At 43.0% G+C, this 26,615-nt stretch overlaps 1 protein-coding gene across 1 annotated transcript in view; it reads right to left on the bottom strand.

The window, feature by feature from the left end:
- The window catches only part of KCNK2 (potassium two pore domain channel subfamily K member 2), a 197,974-nt gene that overhangs the window by 79,366 nt on the left and 91,993 nt on the right, over positions 1-26,615 (bottom strand). Inside the window, exon 4 of the mRNA XM_019516453.1 lies at positions 3,366-3,526. Coding sequence (XP_019371998.1) covers positions 3,366-3,526 — 161 coding nt within the window. The remainder of the gene's footprint in view (positions 1-3,365; positions 3,527-26,615) is intronic.

Genomic DNA, 26,615 nt, shown 5'->3' with positions numbered 1-26,615 from the left:
AGTGTTTGTGGGCTGTGATTGTGTGGGGGGGAGGTTGTGGTTGTGAGTTTGCAGGGGAGGGTGGTGTGTGGGTATGGTGGGGTGTACATGGGAGCCCCCCACACATACCTCCTTGAGCTGGTCAGCACCCGCTCCCACCCCGCAACAGCCCAAAGCCCACATGCCCTGCGAGGCGCACCCACTACTGTCAGCAGTGCAAAGCCCCAGCCTGCCTCATACCTGCTCCAGACTCACCCCTGCCAAGTCAGATCAGCTGGAAACAGGGCACAGCCCTGACCCACACCGCCTGCCTATGACATGTCCTGCCACCACCAGGCATGCAGCAGGGCTGAGGTAGCTCCACAACTGGACTGCCTTTCTAAGCCACCCAGGTGATGGTGGCTTTTTCTGGCTGCCACCACCACTGGTTCCAGTCCCATGGTACTGGTGAGGACCCATGCTGTACAGCCCTGACTCTGCATTATCTGCACCTGCTCCAGGCTCACCTGCCCAGGCTAAGCAGCAGTGGCGCAAGACAAAAGCTGTTGCTCAGCTTGGAGGAAAAGTGGCCCCTCCCCCTCCCACTGCCAGCCATTCCTGCTGCAGCCACCCGGAGCCCACACCAGGCTGCCCTGCATCTACACTGCCATCACTGCCGCCTCTGGGCTGCCCAGTGGGGCAGCAGTGCCAATGTAGAGGAGCTGCAAGGCAGCCCAGCACAGGCTGCAGCGGGAATGGCCAGCAATGGGAGGGGGAGGGGCTGTTTTTCTCCCATGCTGAGCAACAGCTTCTGTCCTGCGCTGCCACTGCTTAGCCTGGGTGGATAAACCCAGAGTAGGTGCAGGTTGTGTGAGGTCAGGGCTGTGCAACATAGGTCTCCACTGGTACCACAGGGCTGGGGCCAACAGCAGCAGTGGCTGGAAACAGCCACTGCCTTGGCTGCCTAGGAAGGCAGTCCAGCTACAGAGCTGCCCCAGCCCTGCTGCGTGCCAAGTGGGTGGCAGGATGCACCATGGGCAGGCAGTGCTGGGTCAGGTGGGACCGAAGGACCTGCTGTAGGCTGGACAAAGACCCTCCATGGGCTGTATTTTGCCCACCCCTGATATAGATACCTGTCGATTTGGAAAACAAAGCAAGAGTGCAGGGCCCTTTCCACATAGGAAAACAACTAGCTAGTAGATGCACATAGACCTGATCATAAATTTTAAAACATTGATATTCTGCAGCAGCAATAATTTTATAGAGTTTTATGGAGTTTGAAGAGAAATAGAAGTGGAATGGATGACTAAATACTCATGGAATCTTCTACTATTTCAACCAAGTCTGAATGTGAATGACTGTTGGTCACCAATAACCTGTCTATGGTTGAACTGATGGCTTTGAACCAAAAATCTCTGGTCTTTTATTCCCCTTACTTGTCTGAAAGACAGAATAGAATTCTATTTCCCTTACAGCTAAATGGGAGTTTTCTAGCCAAAGCCCTAGCTATTTTCTTGACCTTTCTTTACATTTTGGACATATAAGCCTGTGTGCATAGACTGAGTAGTAACAGCACAAATATATATATATCTTTTAAAGAACAGAATCATGTAAGATTGCAACAATCTTAATTTATTAAAGCCAAGTAAAAAAGTGTATTAATAATAACCAGGGAACCTGGCTTTCTCTGATTTAAAAAAATCCCCAATTTTTGGATATAAAAAGGTAACCCAAATTCCACATTTTTCCATGATTCAGATGAAACATCACTATTTATTTATTTATTTATTTATTTATTTATTGTGTTTCACTTGAATCACACAAAAATGTTGATTTTGGATTCCTTTTTTTAATTAAAAAATTGGGGATTTTTTTTAATCGGAGAAAACCAAGATCCTTGGTAATAGGTCTTGAATGTTTAAGATTGGCAATTGCCCCAGTGTTTTTTTCCTCCCGAATGTTTCAATCTTACATTTTCATGTTCTTTAAAGGAAATTTTTTCTCCCCTGTTGCTACTGTAGATGAAAGGCTGACACAAACAGGAATGACTCACTCAGATTTCAATCCATTCTGCATGTGAGTAACATTACACATGTGAGCAATCCTATTAACCTGAACATGAATCCAGTTCTCAGTAAAGTTATGCATAAACAGGAGGAAAGCCTGAGCCACATCAAGAATCAGTGAAACCATGCTAAATTCTTAGGTTTCATCTCCTATAACAAAATCCCACAGGTCTAAGGAAGTAGGCTCCCTATACAATGTATGGGAAAAGTTAGGAGCCCAGAAAAGTATTCACAAAAGGGAGCTCATAGGATCCTCCAGGGTTCCAGAGTATTATTTTGGGCTGCAGCTACTAGTGCCCTCTACCACTCAGGATTCCTACATGGTAACTCTCTTCTAGAGTTGAATACTTCAGACTGTTCTTGCAAAACTCAAATAAATAGGATTCTGTCATATCTTGGAATACATACTTGCTGGTGCTGTAGCCATCCTCTTTTATACAACAGCTTAAAGAACTCACCTAGGAGATGGGAGACTTGGATGCCTGAAAGGTTTCCCTTGCTTGAGGGATTTCAGATCCATATCTCCTACTTCCTGTGATATGCCCTAACACCCAAATTATAGATTATTCTTTAATGGCTCTTCTTCAGCCCCCTGATATTGAAGACTTTTCTTTTTTATGGAGTAATTAAAGAGTCATTCTGGCACAGAGAGAGAAAGAGAGAGAGCATGACTCACTAGATTAGCACAAAATAGAATAGCTTCAATGGGAGAGAGTGAAAATGCTCCCATCCCAGAACAGCTGACAGTCTGATCAGGTTTAGATGTGAGAAGAGTACCACACATCTTAGCCCTGGCCAAGTCTAAAGTACTTCTGGGAATTTTAAGTACATGGGGAACACAAATCTGAAAAAGAAAGAATATCTCTGGATATTCCTAGGATTAAACAAAAGATGAGTGGAGTTTTGAAGATCGCAATTTTAAAATTAGGATTCCAATTTTGTATCTAGCCCAAACTCTCTGTGTTAAATTCCTTCTATGTGGTTCAGTGCTGTCATTTTTTAAAACAAACTTCTAACTCCTACTGGTGACAAATCTTATAGCAAACAACGCTTTAGAGGATTTTAAGGACAAAGGAAAATGTGATTGATTTGGATCCTGTTCCTCTTCCCAGCCTTAATTACTGCAGGAAACTAAATCTGAAGGTTTAATATCTTGAACTTCATCCAGTTCACAATCAGCGAAGTTGGATAACATGCTCAGTTACAGAGACCTTTGAAACGCTCTTGCCAAACATTAACAGTCAGGTCTTTTCTTAATCATTTTCCTCTATTTTTTCAACAGATTTGCTATATTTGGAGCAGTAAGTATCATCCAGGGCTATATATATTTAGAATACTCACAACAAATGTATCTTCAACTTTGGCAATTCCTTTTCCAAATATAGTTCCGAGTTGATCTCCAACTCCAGCCAACAGAAAACCAAACAGAGGAATTCCCAGTAAGGCATAGATGATACAGAATATCTTTCCACCTTCTGTACGTGGTGAGATGTTTCCAAAGCCTAAATTACAAACAACTTGAGCTGTTTATAAATTAGTTACATATATGTAAATCCAGCAGTCAAAAAATATTGCAGGAACAGGAAATGTTTTAATGGCCCCTGATGGATAGACACTGTATATTGTTAGGGACATAACCTTCTGATTGGATTTTTGCTAAAGTTAAGCTTTTGACATTTAACAAGTTTATCTTCCTTCTACAGTGAAATTTTTATCTCAATTATATATATTTTCCCCCTTCTTTGTTGGAGTAACTACCACCAAGATTGAATATTCAGTTTGTTGTTTACATAAATCCCTTACTAAAATCACTTGGAGATAACCTTCATTGACTTCAAGGGGAGATTTGCCTGAGTACAGGGTACTGGATCTGACCCTCCAAAATGTGAATTATAATAACTAAAAAAAATGAAAAATCTATACCAGGAAGCTTTGAAACAGTCTGCAACTCTTATAAAATTCACTATTAACATCCATAACCAAGATCACAATGAACTGTTTCTTCAAAGAAGACAATATAAAACTGGTTACTGAAAAGGCAAGAAGGGGATTTGTACATTAAAGAAATTATTCATATTCTTGAGAATTAAAAGTTAGGTCCTTCTTGTGCACAAATATAAGTTTTAGCAGACAAAGTAAAACAGTGCACAATTCTACAGCACTCACATGACTTTACAAACTTGACTGCATTTCAGCTATAATAGCCTCCATCCTTAATAAACATATTAGCTCCATTTTAAAATGGGAAACATGAGGTACAAAGCATACAGAACTCAAGCCTGCAAGATGCTAAATACTAGGGCTGTGCGAAATTTCACCACCAGTTTTGTCTCGACGCTGTTTCAACCTGTTTCAAGGCTGAAACAGCAAATTGAAATGAAACATATGTGGTCGAAACAGCCTCGAAACAAAATAAGGCAAGTCGAAAAGTTTCACTGCTTCAATGCTTTCGACGTTTCACCCATAGGCTATAAGGGGGAAGGTTGAAACAAAATATAACTTTGTCATTTCTGGCCAGATTTGGATAAACCTTGCAGAAATGGTAGCCCCTTCTGAGGACAACAAACGTGCTAAGTATCAAGAAGATAGGTGCAGGGGGTTCGGAGAAACTGCACCCCAAAGTCTTGAGAGCCAAACTTGTGTCATGTATATGTGTTAAGTCACAGCAGGGTCAAAACATGCAGAAATAGTAGCCCCTGCTGAGGCCACAAAGCCTGCCATGTTTCAAAGAAATAGGTGCATGGGGTTCAGAGAAACAGCACTCCAAATCCTGAAAGCAAAACTCATGTTACATGTATGTGTTAAGCCACGGCAGGATCAAAACTGCGGGCATGCTAGCCCCTTTGGAGGCCACAAAGCCTGCCAAGTTTCAAGGGATAGGCACAGGGGTTTGGGGGAAACTGCACCTCAGGCTTCAGACAAGCAAAACTCATGACATGGATGACACTGTATGTTACGGTGCAGCAGGGTGAAAGCTGCAGGCCTGCTAACCCCTGCGGTGGCCACAAAGCCTGCCAACTGTCAAGGAGATCGGTGCAGGGGTTCTGGGGCCCTGCACCTCTCACCACAGGTAGGCAAAACTCTTGTCATGGGTTCTTGTGTAACTGTGTCTGTCTTGGGCCACATTGTGGGGGGAACTACTGAAGGCCTGGCTGCTAGGCCCTTCCGCGGCCATTGAGCCTGCCAGATGTTAAGGAGATAGGTGCAGAGGGGTTCGGGGGGCCTGCACCCCTAGCTGCTGACAGACAAAACTCGTGATGTGGGTGCTTGTGCAACTGACTGTCTCTGTCTTGGGGCAGTTGATTGTCTGTATTGATTATTTCCTCTCCTTAGTCTGTGGTGTTGTTAATCCATGCTCATTAACGCATTATGTAGTAGCTAGCTACTGTGTATTGAGCTGGTCCCTGAGTGAATCACGATTAATTGGTAACTGGTAGCACAGTAGCTTTATCGGCCAGGCCTGCAGTAGTTCCCCACCTCCACATCAAAGCAAAACACTGTTCTGTTAAAATGTCAAAACGCTGGTCGAAATGGAACACTTCTGTTTCGCACAGCCCTACTAAATACTCTCAAGTCCAAGCATCTCAGAGGATTGGCCTCTGAAGTGACTCATTCAGTCACACAGGAAACATACTGCAGAATGAAAACCGGATATTCTCAGTCCCAGTTCTGTCTCTTAAGCAAAAAACCTCTTCCTCCACCCCAAGTTCATTCACATTGTTCTGAGGGATTGCTACACCACAGGGCTCAAAGCTGTGCTATTTTTCATGCGGAATTTCAACCTAAGCTATTTTTTAAATAAAATAATTCAATAGAAAATTTACTATGAAATATAAAAAAGCCAAAATACTTTAGCCAGAAACTGAAAAGTTTTGGACTTTAAGCATTTTTTTTAAATTTTAAATATTTTACAAGGAAAATATGCTTTCAACAAAATAATTTTGTTTAATCAAAATAATTAAGTTATCTTTCAGAAATAGTCTAGATTAAACATTTCAACCAACCTTCCTCAGAATTTACAAGGTGTGTTATATTGTTTTTAGACGTAATTCATCTTTTTTACTCAGTGGGATATAATACAGACCCATGAACTTTTGGATACTAGAGATTACCTGTGAGTGAAACTCTCTTTTGTATCTATATAAATTTCTGTTTAATTATTTTGAGCACTGGTTCAGGCAGAGTTTTTTCATGCAGTACATTTGCTTATTTGTATTACTCATGTATAGAAATTGCACATGAATCAGAACCAAGGCCTTTCATGCAAAAATCTCAAAATGCATATAAGCACACAGCTAAATTTTATAATATTTTAAATAAAACCTGAGTATGAATGATCTGGATTCAGTTGTAGATTGGAAAAGTATATAACAAGTGTATGTAACAAGTATCAAGTGTTTAACTGTTATAGCAAATTAAGAATGTATAGTTATTACAAGATTTTAACTTATAGAGACTATTCAAAAATGAAGAATATCCAAAACTAACTACAATTCTGTTGCACGCAGTGAATTCTTCCAAGGCATTCATTGGCTATACAATGACCAAAACCATTCTTGGTATAGCTACACAGAAAAAAACAGAACTCCAGAAAACTCAAGTTTGCCTCGATATGCATGAATTAAACCTAATATAAATTTCCCCCAAAATATGTTTTCATGGATTTATGACTGAGAAAAACAGAACGATAGTAAAGGGTAAAAAATTATATTGATGATAAACCCAAAGTCAAGCATTAATAACCCCCACAGACGCGCACACACCCAAAATCAGAAGCATGGTTATAGTCAAAACAAATGCCAACATGTTAACTATGGAAGTGCACAATTTGGGCCCCCAAACAACTTTAATTCCACTCTGTCATGATGATATGCAACTATGATTTATATGATTATGAAGCATTTTAGTACCTGAGACATCAACTGGTCTTTGAAAAAGCAGCTGTTTTCTTCCTTTCCTCCTTTGTTACCACTCACAATCTCAGCACAGGACAATTAAATATAGTGCTCTGCACTGAACCAGAGCCAGGGCTAAAACCACTGAGGATTGGCATTCAGAGAGTTAGAACTGATTCATTCTCCACCTTATGGCTCCAAACATATCTCACAATGGAAGAGGAAATTTGACTAAGAGATTCAGAATAAAGTTAGATTGTTTGCACTTGTGGCCAAATCAAAAAAGAGAAAAGTACACTCTAGTTAAGTCTCCTTTCATAAATATGTCTCTGTGCTATGAAGAGATTCTCTGGATCAACTGCTAGGAAGCCTCAGTGTAATTTAAAATCAATATACTAAGTATATAAAAATCACACTTTGCTTTTTGGCAATGTCCTTGTTTTGGATGAGGGGTTGTTTGTTTTTGTTTGAGGGGGTGGGGGTTGTAGAGCTGATGCGGTTCCATACAATGTCAGTGGTTCACAGTGAAATTAACATACTGACACTGCAAACAGGAGGTCATTTTGCACTCCTCCACTCTTCAAAGAATATGCTTCCTGTAGAAGACTGCTTCTAGTAGGCAACTGTCAATCCTCTGGATTATGATGTACATATAAGAGGTCTAATCAGACACATTATGAATCCACTTGTGGCTGACAAGCCCAATTTGAGAGTGACACAGTTTGTTACAAGTTTCACAGATCCACATGTTATCTGAGTTGGAGTCCAAGTTTACAGCATGCTGCTTTCTTCTCTCTCACTTTGCTTCCCCTGGATGAAAGCTACTTCATGTTTAGCTGCACCTAGTGCCAGATGCTCCCTCCAGATTGGACAGGTTTCTGTGTGCTCTCCCAGCTTTCTACGTTGATGCTGAATGACTTCATATAATTTTTGCACATATAGCAGTACTGCCATAGAAGACAACCCCACTTTCTAGAGCCATCTCAAATCTTGCTATACAAAATATTCTTGGGGATGGGCTCTCTTCCCATTCTCCTGACATGGCCAATCTATCACAACCTCCTCTTCTTGATAGTGGTTTATAAATGTGTCAGTCCTGCATGCTTCAGTACCTCTGTGTTTAGTATTCTGTCTTCCCACTTTATTTTCTAGATCTTATGCAAACACCTCACATGAAAGCTGTTCAGTCTCTTGATGTGCCATCAAGGAACTGCTTGTAATGTACTACTTCACTATGAGAACAATTCTCTCTCATTCAGATTTGTATATTTACATCTCTAGAGGCATATTTTGCATAGGAACCTAAAAGTATTCTCTCTTTTCTTTTACCTGCATCTAGCATATTTTATGTGCTCTTCAGGATGGCTATTTTTCATGTAGAAACAATGCGTCCCCTTTTAATTAATTGCACATGAAAGGCTCTCACGCACTAACAATTAACAGCCTGCAGTGTTTCTTTGGCTGGATTGTCACTTTATAGAACAAAGAGTACAGTGTGTTCTGGAAGTCTATCATTATAACTCTTCTTTGGTATGCTCTTTGCCCCAGTGAAATGGTATAGTATGAGATTTCCATCACACACAAATCATTCATGCTTTATTTCTTATGTGCCATAACATTCTGCCACAAATAAGCCTGATAGCTACATAACTTGCTCCCAAATTCTGTCCTTACTCTCTCATCCTGTAAGATATTCTCTGATTTATGAATCAGGAGAGGAAATGTACTTGTATTGTTTGGGGTTGATCCAGTTGCTCAGCCTTTTGTCTAAAAGAATGCTCTGAATGTCTGAAAACGACATCAGCATGCTGGTCCTGCTTAAGACCAGAGCAAAAATACATCCCATACATCATGCTGAGACTAGAGCACAAACCACAGGGACACCACTACATGCCTCTAAGTATCACGCTGCTCTCTTCTATTTGCAGTTGATGAAACAGAAATTCACAACATTACTTGAATAAGTGCCCTGGCAGCACACCCATTCACTGCAGATCTTGCTCTTCTGCTCCATCAGCAACAGTAGAAGCCAACACCATAAAAGCACTTAGGTGCCTAAATCCAAAAGTGAGATCAAGAGAAACCCTGTCAACCTCAGAGGCATCTGAGGATATCTTTATTATGTGCAAAATAGGGCTGTGCTATGTCAGTACTAACTTCTCAACTGGAAGCAGCAGTACAGCTTCAACAGGAGGGTGGAGAATGTCACCTATCCCAGCTAATCTACATACTGGTGAAGAAAGTACTCTCCAGAGAAATTTGAACCCCTTCAGGATGAGGAGGACCAAGAACCAAGTAGGTCTCCCACTTCTTGGTTGAATGCAATAACTACTGGGCTATCAAGTAGAAGTTTGGTAACACCACCTTCTCCTGTTCCAGCAGTAAGCCAGATGATCATACTCAAAAGGATGATTTAGGCCAGGGTATTGGTAGCCATCCCATGGTGACAGGGTGGTTGTGATGCCCCCTGGTGGCTGTGTGCCCCTCTCTGGCTCACCTGCAGCCCTTCCTTTTGATGATTCACCTGCCATGCCTTGCTCTTATTGAAAGTTATATAAGGGAGGCTGTGCGTGTGCTCTGAATGCACCTGAGCCTGTACTGATCACCACCAGGCCCCCTCAATCACCACTCTGCTTCTCAGACTAGTAGGCTTTGTTGGCCTCTCTGCATCTCTGCTGGGCACCTGTTGCCTTAAGGGTGTATTACATGGCTCATACCTCCCTTACACCACGCCCCGAGCCTCATAGATGTTCTCTGTTTGTGAAGTTGTTTATTTAAACATTCAGACCCCCTTGGGCCTTCAGATCCCTCTGGACCCCTGCACAGTCCCTTCCTGAACTTTCAGACCTCTGGTCCCACATGCAGCCCCTCCTCTGGGATCCCGGACTATTGGACCTGCACACTGACCCTTCTCTGGGCTCCCGGCCCCCTTTGTGGGTTCAAAATAAAACAAAAACCATCTGCCTGTAAAACCCTGACTTCTTCTGTCCAGGGACTTGCCTCTGCTCCCAGGCCTACCAGGTTCTTTATATCAACTCCAATCTCTTCAGGTGTCCTTCTGCCAAGAGCTCCTCACTTTTTGGCTGCCAGGGAGAGACTGCCTAACCGGCTCAGACTCTAGACTTGTATCTCCAGCCTAAGCCCCTTCCAGTCAAGTAAGTCTCTCATTAGCCCCCTGTGCCACCTGCAAGCAGTCTTGCAGACTGCTGGCTTCCTTAAAGGAGCTGGCACTTCCCAGGGCCCTGCTACAGTATCCAACTTCAGCATGTGTAGCCCCATGGACCATCCATTGTAAGGGTGGCCTCCCCAGTTTCTTTCTTCTTTGCATAGGCTAGGCTGATGGCACATAACTCTCTGCCTCCTAAGCATCACTGGCTGTGCATGGCCCTTGCCTCCAGGCAGCACCAGCAGCACGCAGATCCCACAACCTGCTGTGCTCCTCCAGTCCCTCCCCCACGACATTGTTGTGGGAGAAGGGGCTCAGGGGTCATCAGGATGCCAATTGGGGGTTTTAAGGAGTAGGTTTTAGATGGTAAATCCCAGTCTCACATAGGTGCTTAAGTCCAGGAGAGAAGTGTAAGTTCAGATATACCCTTCTTTTCACAGATTTCTATTAGCTGACTTATAAATCCCCTATCCTCTGCTAAGAGGCTGGCTTCTGTGGATCCTGGTCCTAGGAGCCTTGCTGTCCCCATTTTCTGGTGTTAATGAATTCCACTCCCTAATCCTAAAAGCTAGGTGTAGTGACATTCTCCATTGCTTAAGGATCTGGTTTGCAGTGCATTTCGAAGCTGGTCTCTTTTCCCACTCTGTCATATTGACTGAACTACCTCCTAAAATGAGCAACAAGTACACTCCATTCTCCACTCCATCATCTCCTCTCCTGGATAGGGACTGTAAATGGAAATTTGCTCAGGGATGGCTGAATTCTCATGTTCCTGCACATAGATCAGATACAACTTGGACATAGACAGTTGGAGCTTTGTTCTAGAGCGTCACAACCCAGAGAATCAGAAACAGACAAGGCCAGGAAGCTAGGGTCCCAGCTAAAGTAAGGGGATCAGGAACAGGTAGGTCAGGAGGCCAAGATTTGTAAGGGAAGCAGGCAGGCAGTCGCCATGGGTAGAACCACGAGGCAGAAACAGGAAGTAGGGATCCAAACTGGAATCATTAGCCAGGGGGTCTAGTTTAGGCAGCTATATCTGTAAGAGGCCAGCACAAGGGTGGTTCAGGCTGAAGTGTGGAACAAGGAACCAGTGGCAGGAACAAGGATGAAGCCAAGAAGCCAACAGGAGGGACCCAGGAACCTAAGGACAAGCAGGCAGAAACCATGAACTGGGAAACTAGGAATCGACAGGTAGAAGCCCAAAACTAAATAGAGAAGCATCTCATCTTGAGTAGCCTGCTGGGCATTGGAAGAGCTGTCGCTTATAAGCAGACAGCCATGCCTGTGCAGGGAATTTGGGGACAGCTGGAAGTAATTAGGTTGCTGGCACCCAGTCAGGTGACCAAGAACAGCTGGGAATAATTAAGCCTGCTTGCTGACATGTGTCCTGACACCAACACCATAAGCACACAGGCACTAGCTCTATGCAAGGCAAGGTTCATCATATCTCGTCTTATATTGTATTTCTAATAATTTCATTCCACAGAGCTGGCTCCTAGATTTAGCCTTGCTTTTGAATGGTTCATGCACACATGGCAAGAACCTGATCCTGAACCTATTGAAGCTAGTGGAAAGATTCCTGCTGAAAGTCCTAAGAGCTTTTTACCAATCTCTGTCTATAGTGCACTAGATCAGAATTAAAATGTTACTTCTAAAACTGGGTCACCTTCAACAGAGGCAACATCAGTGTCCTTTTTGGACTCCGTAAAGCATAGCATGACTTCCCAATTTCATAAAATCACTTTCATGTTTTGATAAGTGCCAGGTGGGCCTCTAATACCCCAAGGATTTATATGCATTTAGAGTATGCTAGCTCTGTCAGGTAGTTATTGACAGGTTAAAAAAAAAGGGTAGTTTCCAGTCACTCACATATGAATCAAAAGTGAGAGGGCATTGAAAATATAGACTAATAGCTCTATTAAACAAGATAAAACATTACATGGTTTTAGTTGCAAGACATCCAATAACACCCAAGACTCAACTTACATATATGATTTAGGAGGCACTTAGCTTTGGCTGAAGTACTAGAACAAGTAGCATAAGCATTCATTACTTCTTAATGATAGCAATAAACAATGTGGTTTACTAATTTTTCTCATTTCACTTAATTGATTTCAAATACACATACATAAGAAAGAAAACTTTTATAATTTTTTCCATTTGAGAAAGGCCCACCTTTGACTAAAATATTCTTTTTAGATGGATATTTTCTTGGTTATGAACAAAACCAATACTGTTCAAAATATCAACTTCCAATTTTTTCTATAATGAATAACAACTTGCTTAATAAATATGCAAAAGTACAAATTCCATGCAATTTTATGATTTAAAAAGTCTCTAGGACACAAAATAGCCTGAAATGAAATGCCACAAAATTCTTGCATAAAACTATATTACAAAGCTCTCACTTTATTTTTCATCTACACCCACAAAAGGAGGATATCTTCAATGAAGATATAACAGACAACTTTTGTTTCTCGTACTGACAAACTTTTGCTTTTGATCCCCAGTTGATGATGACTCAGTCATTTAGAAAGCATCCTCAGGTTCCTGGCTAAAGGGTCTTTCTCCTCTGCTCAGGGTCAGCCATATTTGGGATCAAGAAGGCAGACCAGCACAGACTTCTGGGGGGGAGGGGGATCTCTCTTCTTCTGTAGCAGGGGTAATGGTCCTCTCCTTTGGATCTGTAAAGCATATTTTACCAAACTACTTCCTACCCTTTCAGTGGCAGGATATTGAGAGTGCTTTCATCCCCCTAGTTTACCTGTGGATAGTTAAGATGTTCCTGATGTTTTCAGACATTGGCCTTAGTAGATGTGTGAGAGGGTTCCTTATGCAGTTTTGTCTGGAATAGGCTAGGCCAGGGTGGGCAAAAGGACCAGATCTGGCCCTTGGAGGGATTTTGCCCAGACCATGACATCGCAGCCAGACTCCATTTCCCAGCTGATCTGGCAGCAGCAGCTCCTTTGGCTGCCACTGTCAGACCTGGCCCCACTGCCCAGGCACCCAGGCCCATCTGCCCCACACCCACCACCTGGGGTGGGACCTGCATGGGCAGGGTAAAATGGAGCCATAAGACCATGGGCCCATGGGGTGTGGTGCCTAGGACAAGACAGGTGGGCAGGACCAAGTAGGCCCCAGAATCATGGGGTGGTAACAGCACAGAGCCAGGCCCAGGGCAGAGTCACAATCCACTCCCCGCATACTCATGCAATGGCCATGGGTTCTGCAGGCTGGGGCATGCAGGGAGTGGATCATGGCTCTGCTCCAACCCCATACTGTCACCACTGCATGATCCTGGCCGCAGCCTCAGATGCAGCTTCTTACTTGGCTCCTGGCTGGTCTCCAGGGGGGCCCTGGAATTGCAGAGCTATGTAGGCAGCAGATCATGATTCTGCCCTGGCCTGGCCCAATGTTGTCACTGCCCAGTGATACCAGGGTCTCCCTGGCCCTGCCTGCCCATCTTACCCTAGATGCCACTCCTTGTGGGCCCATGGCCCCTGTGGCGGGTGCAGAGATCCCACCTCAGGAACACAGCTGGGTATTCATATCCCTCTGCTGTTTGCACCATGTGAGGCGGGCCAGTAGGGGGTGCTCCTGCGTTGAGCCACCCACCTCCCTGTGCCCGACCACCTTCCAGGCTCCGAATGCCTCCCTAGGGGCGCCTTATGTCCGGCCGACCCCTCTCCTGGACCACACTCGCTAGTCTGGGGGTAACGTGCCGCCACCACCCCAAGAATGGACTGTCTCGCGGCCCTGTGTCCTTGGGGTAACACAGGCCTAAAGTCCCACGGGTACTCAACCCAGTACAGGCACTTGGGGTACTTCCCCAAGTCCGGGGGCAAAAAGGTATAGTCTCCCTTAGTCCACAGACCTAAGGGGTCTCTTAGGCATAATTTAGACCCACCCCTCAATAAGTCTCCCACACCAGTCAAAAAGGAGAACTTTATTGATTACAGGGGGTAGGGTAAACTAGGGTACAGGATAGAGCAATATCTAGAAATCCTAAAGAGCAAACAGTCTGGCTGTGGTAGCCTTTTGATTATGCATCTGTGATACCTTCAGATAAATATCTAATCAGATTGAGTAGCTTACTCACAAGCATCTTCCAAAGGCAGGTGAAGTTTCCCTTTGGAGGCAGGTGGTTCCTAGCTCGTGAGTTTGGGGGGAGAGAGCCAGTTTCAGATGTTAAGGCTTCTCTGTCCCCTGCCTGGCTGCTGCGTCACCTCATGGCCGGAGAGGAGAGACCGCCTCCTTCCCCGTCCTAACTTATATAGCCCCTGTGACCTCATTCACCTGGGCCAGCGGAGGTCAGCCCCAGTTGGCTGTCAGCCAACCAATCTGAAATGCATCACCTGTTACCGGGCAGATTCCAGCTCCCCAGGTAGAAACCCCTTACCCAGGTAAGTGATGCAAGTCACGTAGGCAGAGGGAGCAGGTTTCCCCCTCCCTCAGGAATGCAGCCAGCTCAAGTTCCCTAAAGAGACAGGCTGAGGGTGTGGTCCCCTGTGTGCTGGGCCCATCCTAATTGAATGGTCACAGCACAGAGATTTAAATCACAGTGTCACAGGGCAGAGATATTTGGGGAGAAACCAAGGTGGCTTTCTGCCACAGCCCCATCCCAACACCCAGCTGCACACCTTGCCTGCACAGGTCCTGCCCCCGGCAGTGGGTGCAGGGAAGGATGGGCCGGGGTGCCCCGGCAGCAGGGCCAGGCCTGGCAGAGGCAGCCAAAGGAGCTGCCACCGCCAGGAAATAGAATCTGGCCTCTGGGCTGCAGACCAGACAAAATCCCTCCATGGGCCAGATCCAGCCCGCCAGCCAGATTTTTCCCATGCCTGGGCTAGACAGACACTTGTATATGATGGTCCTGCCTTGAGCAGGGGATTGAACTAGATGACCTCCAGAGGTTCCTTCCAGCCCTACTTTTCTATGATTCCAAATATTCATATCCTGGTGAAAAGACTGGTGGTTTTATTATAATTTCTCATCCAGAAATATTTTAGAACAAGTTGCTAAACTAAGTAGTCTTCACTGAAGCTAGTAAATTCTTTCTTATTGAAAGGAATCCATACGGCTGTTTTATTTATGCAACTATATCCAGAGGTCTACTTGCTTTATTTGCAATATTGAGCATTAGAGACTGTCACTTCTGAATCTTTTTTTTTACCATGAAGTAGAGGCAAATGGTCTGCTCAAACAGTTCATGTTTTCTTGTTGTTTTTGAGAGCCCTCAATTTGGTTGACAGGCTGGCTAGATGATGTTTCCAATCCAAAGGTTGTCAGTTACACTCAACACTATAGCTCTAAGTCCCATCCCACATTCCATGTCTCTACTTTATACTTTGTACCTGTCAATTTCACTATGTGGCCCACTCTATTCTTCTCCTCCTTCATATTTTACCTTGTAGTATAAGTCGCATTAAGAAACTCCTGCTAGATTGTTATATGACATATCCACAAAACTGCATTTTCTTCTAGACCACGATACAGGCAGTCCTTGACCTACAACATTTCAAGTTACAACATTTTGCATTTACAATGTTTTTAAATTGACACCCTGTTTCAACTTTCTGATGTCAGTTTCGACTTTATAACGCTTGATCCGATGCAACATGATGCCAGCAAACAACTTCACTGCATTGCCCATTTCCCTGGAGAACATCTGTCCAAACTTCCTTGGACACTTTCTTTAAGAAAGTAGACAAGACTCCAGAAAAACCTGCAGCCAAGACTCCTGAGAAGACTTCAGCCAAGAACACTTCAAAAAGTCCAACCAAGAGCCCTTCAAAAAGTCCAGCAAAGTCACCTCAAAGAAGTCCTTCCAAATCCATATGATTGCTATTTACAATATAAATATATTAATGTAGCTATATTACTCATCTATAATCGATTGTGTACAAAATTGGGTTATTTTTGGTGAAAATAGGGTATTGGGCCTTGGTTCAGGAACCAATCCCCCATTTACAACATTGTTTCCTATGGGTAAATTGGGTGCGAATTACGTTTCAACTTAAGATGCAGTTTTCAGGAACCAATTGTGTTGTAAGTCCAAGAACTGCCTGTATTAAAAAGCTGTTCTGCAGTCAGTGCTATCCTGTGTGATATAACCACTGTATCTTATTGTTGTCATTCAGCTAACCTTCGGCATGCTCCTGAAATACCAGAACTCAAAGGCCCTGAGGCATCATTCAGTGTCCCTCTTGATGGGCACCCCTAAAGGAGGGTTGACCATACACTGTATTTAACAGTTCTAATCCTTACTCTACCTTCCTCTTGTAGCACCATAGCACTCTTAAGATTATTAAAGCAGACTGTATTTACAGAATTCTGATTCTGATCTCAGTATTTCATTGACCATCTGCCATTTAATGAAAGTACCTCACTAGTACACTGGTCAACATTTGCTGGACATGTTACACTGTTGATCTTGCTTTCTTTTAGGTTTTCAAGCATTGTTCTTCATTTCAAATTGCTTGCTGACTTTGTTGATCACACTGATCTCACACTGAAGCTCTTTTTTTTTTCCATCTCTGCATCATCTGTTTCATAGTTCAAAAGGCAAAGAGAAACCTATCTAAATTTCCTGAGCTGACATGCATTGTTTTTCAGATACATATAGTTTCTCTGGTATATGAATCTGGTATAAATCCAAATTAATTACTCCTAATCTTTAAATCAAAACTCTCCTATATTATCACTTATTATTAAAAGAACTTTCAGAATTTGGCTTGTTTTACTAATCCTTCCCTATTGTCCACACACTGGCATCTGGAACTCAAGGTAGCAATGTGAAAATATGCTGCATGAAATCTTCTGGCAATACAGTTCAAATGGATATGGTTTACATGTATACTTAGGAGATGTAACATAAATTTCTAAAATTCATCATTTAGTTTCTTTATCATTTCTACAACTATGCTATCATCCCTGGCTGTTTTGCCATTTTTTCACTTTTCTCAGGATGTTCACTAATTCATGTATTAAGATCAATGACACTACTGCATTTCAGTAACTGATCTTTTCTTGTTTAATTGTATCATGCAACAATTCAGTTGTGTATTTTGTCCTCTTTAGTCCTCATTTTCATGGCATATCTTACAGTTCCTCTGTTTCTCTGTACCTGTAGGCACTTCATGTGCACACCCATATAGTTTACTTAAACATTTTGTGTTCCATGCTGTTCCTATCTTTTACCCCTGTTGGTTAATATATCAATTAAAGCATTTTTTCCTATCATCCACAGCATTTCCTTTCTGATTTCCTCATATCTAAATCTGACTTCACTTTTATCTTAAATGCTCTCCAACTTTTCTATGTTTTACAGGAGTGATTTTGTGATCTTCTGGCTTATTCTTGTTGTAAAAAATCTGCACGTATCTCTTTTCTTCTGTCCATCTATGTTCCCTTGAATTTTTTCTCATTTCTAATGGCTTTTAGCTCTTAAGTTTCAGTCAAAAGTTTGCTGTGAATAAGTTGTGGTCACTGTTACAATCTGCAAATAAGCAATCTGCACATAAACCAGTTTCAAAATGGCAGGGGCAGGGGTCTGGCCAGAGAGGGGTTTAATTCCCACCTCCCTGTCCCACGAGCAAGGACCCAAGCTGGGTCTTCCAGGAGCTCCCCACTCACTGCTGCAGCAGCAGGACACCATGGCCCCAGGGGCAGAGGGGGCAGGGAGTGGGGATTGCAGCTGGATCTGCCTGCCCCAGCCACTGCCACCACCACTCGCCCCCTGCTTGGGGCAAGCGGCAAAACAAGCCCCCTCCAACGGACACCAGAGAGAGGGGCAATAACTCCAGTCTCTGCACCCCACCTAAGGGGCACTGCTGGCCGGTCTCTGGCCATGCCCCCACCTGGCTGCTGCAGCAACAAGGGGGCAGGGCCCTTGATGGGGGCAGCAGCCTGTCATAGTGTCTGGGACCATGAGAGCCTTCCTGGTGGGGGACCCACTGCAGGGTGGGCAGACCTGCAGCAGACTACGTGTGGCAGCACCAGGGCCCGGAGGGGGATAGAGCCCTGTAAGCACCTCCTCACCACACAGTGGTCCCCCCACTGGGAAGGGACTTGCACTCCCTGACACTATGACAGGGGCTGCTGCCCCCATTAATGGCCCTGCCCCCTCCAGCTGCTGGTGGTGGGGTGGTGACACAGTCAGACACCAGCTGTCAGGGCCCCCTGGGGGGGGGGGATGGGAGTTATTTCCCCGCCTTCCAGTGTCCATTGGAGGGCACAGAACGGGCTTATTCCACAGCTTGACCCAAGCAGGGAGCAAACGTGGCAACGGTGGTGGTCGGGGTGGGCAGAGCACTAAAGTATTAAATGACTGCGCAGTAACCACCAGTACTGCATGGTCTTAGCACCGCACCGGTTGTTTCTGGCCCTACTGCAAAATAGCAACATGCAGTCATGGTTAGTACCTGCCAACGCTATGTTGCTGTAGCTATGTTGCTGTAGTGTCTCATGTAGACACACCCCCTTTGTTTCTTTTAGCTGCTCACTTTCTACATGGTGCATATTTGTTCATATTAATACATTCAGTGCCCCATATCAATCTGTTCTACCACAAAATGGAGCAACGCTGATTCCTAATTGGACTGACCCTGTGGTCAAGTTGAATTGCCCAGACTAGTGATCAGTGTTGCATTTCAGCCATAATTCCAAATAGAAATGGCTTAGAATTCTCCATTCAAGGAATCTGTGAAAGAAATGTAGCTTCACCAAGACCAAATTTTCTGCAGGGAACATTTTTATTTTTATAAAATATTTCTATTTTTCAGTGTAATAATAAAACTTAACTATTTTGTTTCAGATTACTTCAATCAAAATATTTTGATTTATCAATTTGTTAAACTGACTTGAAATGCTTCTTTAAACTGCTTCTCTATATGGTGTCACATTGCCTTTAATTATTTTTAGTTTGGGTGCCTGGTGCCCCTCTCCCCACCCCTGACAGACCAGGAGATAAACCCCCTTAGTGAAACGACATCTCCAGATGAAGCAGTGTCCCTCTGACCAAGATTTGTAGCTTGTACCAAATTACACAAATAGAATGGCTGCATGTTTATAATGAAGGATGATAACTCTAATAGTACATTTCCCAGAAGGAAATATTCTTGTCACTGCAATCAACCATACCCTTTCCATGGAAATACCCAAATGATACACATAATATCACATTTTATTTGTTTTCAAGAGTTGCAAATTTTACCCAAGATTTTTCTCTTCTTTTTGTGATAACATGGCAAATGAATCATATGCCCTCCTGGCCATGCACTTCAATTACACTAATTCCTCTTTTTATGCAAATGGCATCTGCATATTAAAGGAAGAGGGAACACCTGCTTCAGCAAACCTAAATGGAATGCTCTGATAGAAACATTATGGGTGACATCTACCAGAATCTGTGGTCTCCAATTCATAGGTTTTTTAAAAAAAATAGATTGTTAGGCCTTAAGAGATTGGTATTTGCATATTTGCTTACCCAGTGGTGCCAGGAATTAGGAACACATTTCATTTTAAGATGCATTTAAATTAGTGTATGGATGCATACAAGGCTGTTGCTGGACCATATAGACATGGCGAATGAGTTGTTGAAATTATGCTTATTGTACCTACATTCCTGGTTCCAACAGGAAAATGTAGGTATGGGGGTTCTATTTCTTTTAGGCAAACTGAGACACCTGAAACCACTGGCTGTGAAATATAAATTAAAAAGACCAGGTTTATTCATGTTATCTGCATCAATTTTTTTTGTTTGTTTTTTTTTAAAGAAAAAAGGGATATCAAATGATCAGGAGGAAACATAATGCATAGAGGACATAGTTGCAATAAGTAAGAATAGATAACAATAGCTTTTGGGACAACAGACCTGTCGGTATCAGTTTGCCAACACTTTTTCTTGCTCTTTCTAGGGGGCTTCTATAGTACCTCCACTAGATTGTTCCCAAAATATCACGTGCATCTGTTATTATTTTTAAGTATGATTTGTAATGGTAGAGTTTTTAAAACAGTGACTCTCAATTGGGATCCATGAGATCCTTTTAGGGATGCAGCAGGATGCAACACAATATTAGCACTGATATACAAACATCTACACATGATTTACAGGACAAACCCAGAGATTTCAAATAGGAATCCTTGGTCTCAAAAACATTCTAATCTGTTATAGTCTTTGTGAGTTCTTTTATACTAAAAAACTGATCAGTTATTTTTCCAGTTAGAAAATGAGTGAAATTAGTTTTGATATGGGGTGCAGTTATATCCAGAAAAATTCTGTAAAGGTACCTTGAGGTTAAAAATCACCTATTTAGAAGTACCAGTAGTGGACTAGAGCATTTACCAGCCACAAAACAAAAATGCTAGGATACATGCCCATACATGTTAGGGAGAAATATCTGCACACACTTAAAAAATTCTATTACCTTGGGATTTATATTCAGCACATGAGAATACTTAAATTTACAGTTAGTCCTCTTTCATAGCCAGAATGTATAACTCTCTCTTGCCCGGCAAGTTGTGGGATGTGTGTGCATACATATCTATAGTACTTATATGGTCCCCATTGAGCGCCTCATAATCTTTATCTATTTATCTTCATAACTTCCCTGGAAGAGTAGAGAGACTATTAACCACACTATACAGATGGAAAACAGAAGCACAGAGGCTGAGATTCTCCTAGATATTTAAGCACTTATGCTTGCATTGATTTCACCCCTTATTTTAAAAAGAAAACAAGATCACTAAAAATTAGAACTACGTTCCTAGATAATAAATCTGATTTTAATGAAAGAAAATTAAGCACCTAATCTTCTTGGAGCACCCAGGCCTAAGTGACTTGCTTAAGACCACACAGGAAGTCTATGGCTACTGCCTTTACCACTGGGCCATTCTTTCTTTCTGCATATAATTACACCCACATATACACACACTCCTTTCTGTGTAAGGGAGTTTAGACCGGATAAGAGACAAGGGCCATTTGTAAAGCTGAACATTTTAGTGTACTTAACAGGAGAGGTGAGGTGGAATACATATCCAGTCATACGGCTCACGCACAATACCAATGTCTAATGTTGTGGTTTGAGATTGTCCCCCGTGAAGTAAGTCACCAAGGGCAAGTCATGCCTATCAACCTGATTGCCTTCTATGATGAGATGACTGGCTCTGTGGATGTGCAGAAAGCAGTGAATGTGGTATACCTTGATTTTAGCAAAAATTTTTATATGGTCTCCCATAAAATTCTCACAAGCAAGCTAAGGAAGTACAGGCTGGGTGAATGGCCTATAAGGTAGATAGAAAACTGGCTGAAGCATCAGGCTTAGAGAGTAGTAATCAATGGTTCAATGTCTAGTTGGCAGCCAATATCAAGTGGAGTGCCCCATCAACAACCTGGAAGATGGCACAGAGTGCACCCTCAGCAAGTTGGCAGAAGACATCAGGCTGGGACAAATAGTAGATACGCTATAGGGTAGGGCTAGGATTCAGAGTGACCTAGACAAATTGGAGGGTTGGACCAAAAGAAATCTCATGAGGTTCAACAAGGACAAGTATAAAGTCCTGCACTTAGGATGGAACAATCCCATGCACTGGTACAGGCTGGGGGCTGACTGGCTGGGTAACAGCTCTGCAAAAAAGGAACTGGGGTTACAGTGGACAATAAGCTCAATATGAGCCAACAGTGTGCCCATGTTGCAAAGAAGGCTAGCAACATACTGGGCTACATTGGTAGCAATGTTACCAGCAGGTCAAGGGAAGTGATTATTCCCCTCTGTTCAGCACTGGTGAGGCCACATCTGGAGTACTGTGTTCAGTTTTGCCCCCCCCCCCCCCGCCACCCCACTACAGGAAGGATGTGGACAAATTGGCAAGAGTCCAGCAGAGGGCAACAAGAATGGTTCGGGGATTGGGGCACAGGACTTATGGGGACAGGCTGAGGGAACTAGGTTTATTTAGTCTAGAGAATAAAAGACTGAGACAGGATTTGATAGCAGCCTTTAACTACCAGAAGGTAGGGTTGAAAGAGGATGGACCTAGACTGCTCTCAGTAGTGGCAGATGGCAGAACAAGGAGCAATGGTCTCAAGTTGCAGCAAGGAAAGTTTAGGTTAAATATTAGAAAGAATTTTCTTACTAGGAGAGTAGTAAAACACTGGAACAGGTTACTCAGTGTTGTAAAATCTCTATCCTTGCAGGTTTGTAAGACCCAGCTAGATAAAGCCTTGGCTGGAATGATCTAGTTGGGGATGGTCCTGCTCTGAGCAGAGGGTTGGACTAAATGACCTCCTGAGCCAGTTGGTCCCAACCTGATAGCACTATATGGGTTTCTTCCATCTTAAGTGCAGGACTTTGCACTTGTCCTTGTTGAACCTCATGAGATTTCTTTTGGCCCAATCCTCCAATTTGTCTATGTCACTCTGAATCCTAGCCCTATCCTCCAGCATATCTACTGCTCCCCACAGCTTGGTTTCATCTGTAAACTTGCTGAGAGTGCACTCCGTCCCATCTTCCAAGTCGTTAATGAAGATATTGAACAAAACCAGCCCCAGGACTGACACTTGGGGCACTCTACTTGATACTAGCTACCAACTAAACATCAAGCCATTGATCAATACCCGTTGAGCCTGACAATCCAGCCAGCTTTCTATCTACCTAAAAGTCCATTAATCCAACCCATACTTCCTCAGCTTGCTTGCAAGACTGCTGTTGGAGACGGTATCAAAAGCCTCACTGAAGTCAAGGTATATCACATCCACTGCTTTCCCCACATCCACAGAGCCAGTCATTTCATCATAGAAGACAATCAGGTTGGTCAGACATGACTTGCCCTTGGTGAATCCATGCCGACTGTTCCTGATCATTTTCTCTTTCTCCAAGTGCTTAGAAATGGATTCCTTGAGGACCTGCTCCATGATTTTTCAAGGGACTGCGGTGAGGCTGACTGATCTGTAATTCCCTGGAAACTTCTTCTTCCATTTCTTAAAGATGAGCACTAGATTTGCTCTTTTCCAATCATCTGGGACCTTCCCCAGTCACCATGAGTTTTCAAAGATCATGGCCAGTGGGTTTGCAACCACATCAGCCAACTCCCTCAACACCCTCAGATGCATTGCATCTGGCCCCATGGATTTGTACACATCCAGCTTTTCTAAATAGTCCCTAACCTGTTCTTTCACCACTGAAGGCTGCTACCTTCTCCCTGAACTGTGTTTTCCAGTGCAGAAGTCTAGGAGCTGACCTTGCTTGTGAAGACCAAGGTAAAGAAGGCATTAACCACTTCAGCTTTTTCCTCCTCATCTGTCACTAGATTGCCTCCTCCATTCAGTAAGGGATCCACACTTTCCCCAACGTTCCTCTTGTTGCTAACGTGCTTATAGAAACCGTTTTTGCTACCCTTTATGTCCCTTGCTAGCTACAACTCCAATTGTACTCTGGCCATCCTGATTTCATCCCTTGAGCCTGAGGAGCCTTCCTGCAGCCAAGGAGCCAACCCTCTCCTCCAGACCTGCCCCTTCCTCCCCCCCAGCTCTGGGGCTGTCATCAGGAAACAAGTGAGGAGGAGAGAGGGGGATTGAGCTGCTGGCTGGGGTTTGTCGGGCCTAAGCTGGAGAGAGGAAGCTGGTGGGGGCTGCGAGGGAGGGGGGTCTCTGATCCATGTGCCCCTACTCCAGCTCAAGCCAGACAAACCCCAGGTAGGAGCTTGCTCCCCCCACCCCTTCCCTTCCTGCTGATATCCCCAACAGAGCCACAGATAGCTGCAGAGTGCTTTCAGGGTGCCAATCATGCAACAAATATAACTTCTGTCTGTTCCCTTTATGTAAAGCAGCATTCCCCTTGTGAAACAGTTTGAGAATAGACTGTAGATATTATAGACTTTAAACATAACATCTTCAGTAGTCACTGTAGTTTTAAGTGGCCAACTCCCTTGATAATTTTCATTAGGGTTTTTGGAGAGATGTTTTTATGCAGGCATTTCTGTTTAATTTAGTTCATTGTCCAACACAGATATGCTTTTAGTATAATTTGGATTCTAACCATTACAACACCAACTGTGGTGATCATCAATGTGCTGGTCTTCTACCGGAAGAATTCCAACATATTCTATTTGGCTATGGCAATGTTCTGGCACAAGCCTGAAAGAATCATTTTATGTATAAGCTTCTAGTAATACCAACCTCCTGCCCCCCCTCAAAAAAAACCCAACGTTTCTATTTTCCCCTTGTACTGTATTCATCTGTCACCAACAATTAAGAACACAGATCAGCATTTTTAAAATGTGTCACTCTCCAGCAAGGCATTCACAAACCATAAGGCTTAACCTGCTGTAAATTAAGTCAGTGATACTGTTGGCTTAGGCTTTAGTGGGGCTGGAAATCAGACCATGAGACCCAACATTTTTTAAAGCAGGATATAAATGTTCACAGGAATAAAGTTTTACTTGAGTGAAGGCTAGGAGCCATATAGGGGAAGAACTGATTTGTGGGGAAAGTATCAGTGTGGGTCCTGAAGCTGTTTTAGAGCTCTATAGCTCATATCCTGTTGCCAAGGTAATTTCTGAAGGAATTTAGATAATAATTGCAAAAAGCCTTCTGTAAAAGCTTCAAAATCAATTCACATACCATTGTCTACTGCTGCAGGTTCTCCGTTTCAAAAGGCTGTCACTTTGCCCAGTAAACACTAGTTGCTTTCTTTTTCTTTCTTTCTAAATCAAAAAAGAACTTTTTGGTCCTTTTGTCATTTTTTGATGACTATGACTTCTTTTTGTTATAACTTGAATTTTTAAAATATAATGCTTAGTCTAGGAAAATTGATTCAATGCCAAAAAACTCAACAAACCATAACAACTCCCTTCCTTTGGTTTAAAAAATAAGATTGTTGATTGTGAATAATATACTTAGTTATTACATCTGATGAAAAATAAAGTAATTTAAAGGAAGAATGTGAATAGTTACAGACAACATAAATCTACTACCCACATAAAAATAAATTATTCTTATCAGGTATAAAGCAGCACATATTCCTGATTCTGATCCAAGGTAAATACTGTTTTACCTGTAATCTCATAATGAAGGTATAATAAAAAAAAATTTTGAAAAAGAAACAAAAATTGGGTATTTGAAATTAGTGACACAAGAACTATATACACCATGGAGTAAGGACATTATGAGCACTGTAAAATATTTACAGGGATTAGAAATTGGGTCATTTTTTCTGGACTCTCTAAGCTCTATTTGTTTAAAATGGAGCTTTAATTGTTTTATTCCCTGTACTATGTGAAGACATGGGGTTTTATTTTAAAACAGGAGTTTTTGTACTGGTGAATAATGGTTGTTCCTGACCCCCCATCATTCTAAGCACATCAGACAGTATGTGTTCAGGGGATAGCAAAGTTAGGCTTCTGGCAATGTTACATTTTTTGCATGACAAAAGTGTTAACCAGGTGATAAATAGTAATATTCTACATGCTGGGGCTTTAAAATGTTGCCAACGAGTGGGGAAGAATGGAAGGGGAGGCAGTCAATGGGTGTCAGGTACTTTGATTAGATAGTCCAGCCTGGGCCAAGTACCTCAGCAGCCATACCTGTAATAACCCTAAAATAATGAACTTTGCTGCAGTTTAGGAACAGGAAACATCTTAATTGGCTGCTGGGAGCACTGCCTATCCACTTAGCACCAACTGTGCCCTTGGGTTTGCAAGCCAGTCGGCAGTTCTGACTCAGTTCTACTGTGGCAAGCTTGCTGGTACCTGACCCTTGCTTTGGCTTATTTCTGGACTTTGGCTTTGGATTTCCCTGTGGGTCTGTTTTTTGGCTTATAAACCTGGTTTGGCTGTGCTCTTGGATGTAGCCCTGTAGATTATCCCTTGGACTGGTACTCAGCATCTGATCCCTGGATCCTGACCTTAGACTGTGTTGTGGACTCTGCCCCTGGATTTAGGAACATGGCTCCCATCCTCTGACTCAAACCCAGGCCCCTGCCTTCCCTCAGTGTTCTAACCATTCAGCCAGAGCACCAATGTCCTGGTCCCTTACAATGGTCTTAAAGTTCCTGGGTGTGCAATGAGATCTGATCACTTTTCCCAGATCTGAAAAATCATGTCCTGCCATGCCAGATCTTAAACATCTGGAAGGGCAGATCATGCAATATATGGGATACAGGAAAAATTCCACAGATCACATTGTGCATTTAAATTTATGTCTGTTGGGGGCCTTACTTTGTACTGTGCACATATGTGTGACTATATTCACTAATACCAGTAAAGTGGGTCAACAAGTCTTAACAAACGAAGTACTAGGTCTGAGGCTAGAGTTAACATTACATACATCTCCAACTAATCTTTAAAACATTGAATTTTTATTAAATTTCTAGGCAATTTACTGAAGCTTCCTGAATGCTGGTTCTCACATCTAAAAATCACAGTAGTCATAGAGTGATGTTGTAGTTGTGATGGTCATAGATTTCATAGATTTCAGAGACATTAGTGCTGGAAGGGACTTCAGAAGATCATCCAGTCCAGCCCCCTGCCCAAAGGGCA

The sequence above is a fragment of the Gavialis gangeticus genome, unplaced genomic scaffold (genome assembly GCF_001723915.1).
Source record: "Gavialis gangeticus isolate Ggan-Ray unplaced genomic scaffold, GavGan_comp1, whole genome shotgun sequence".
Taxonomy (NCBI): Eukaryota; Metazoa; Chordata; order Crocodylia; family Gavialidae; genus Gavialis; species Gavialis gangeticus.
The sequence above is the reverse complement of the archived record's forward strand: the minus strand, read 5'-3'. Positions and strand labels throughout refer to the sequence as shown.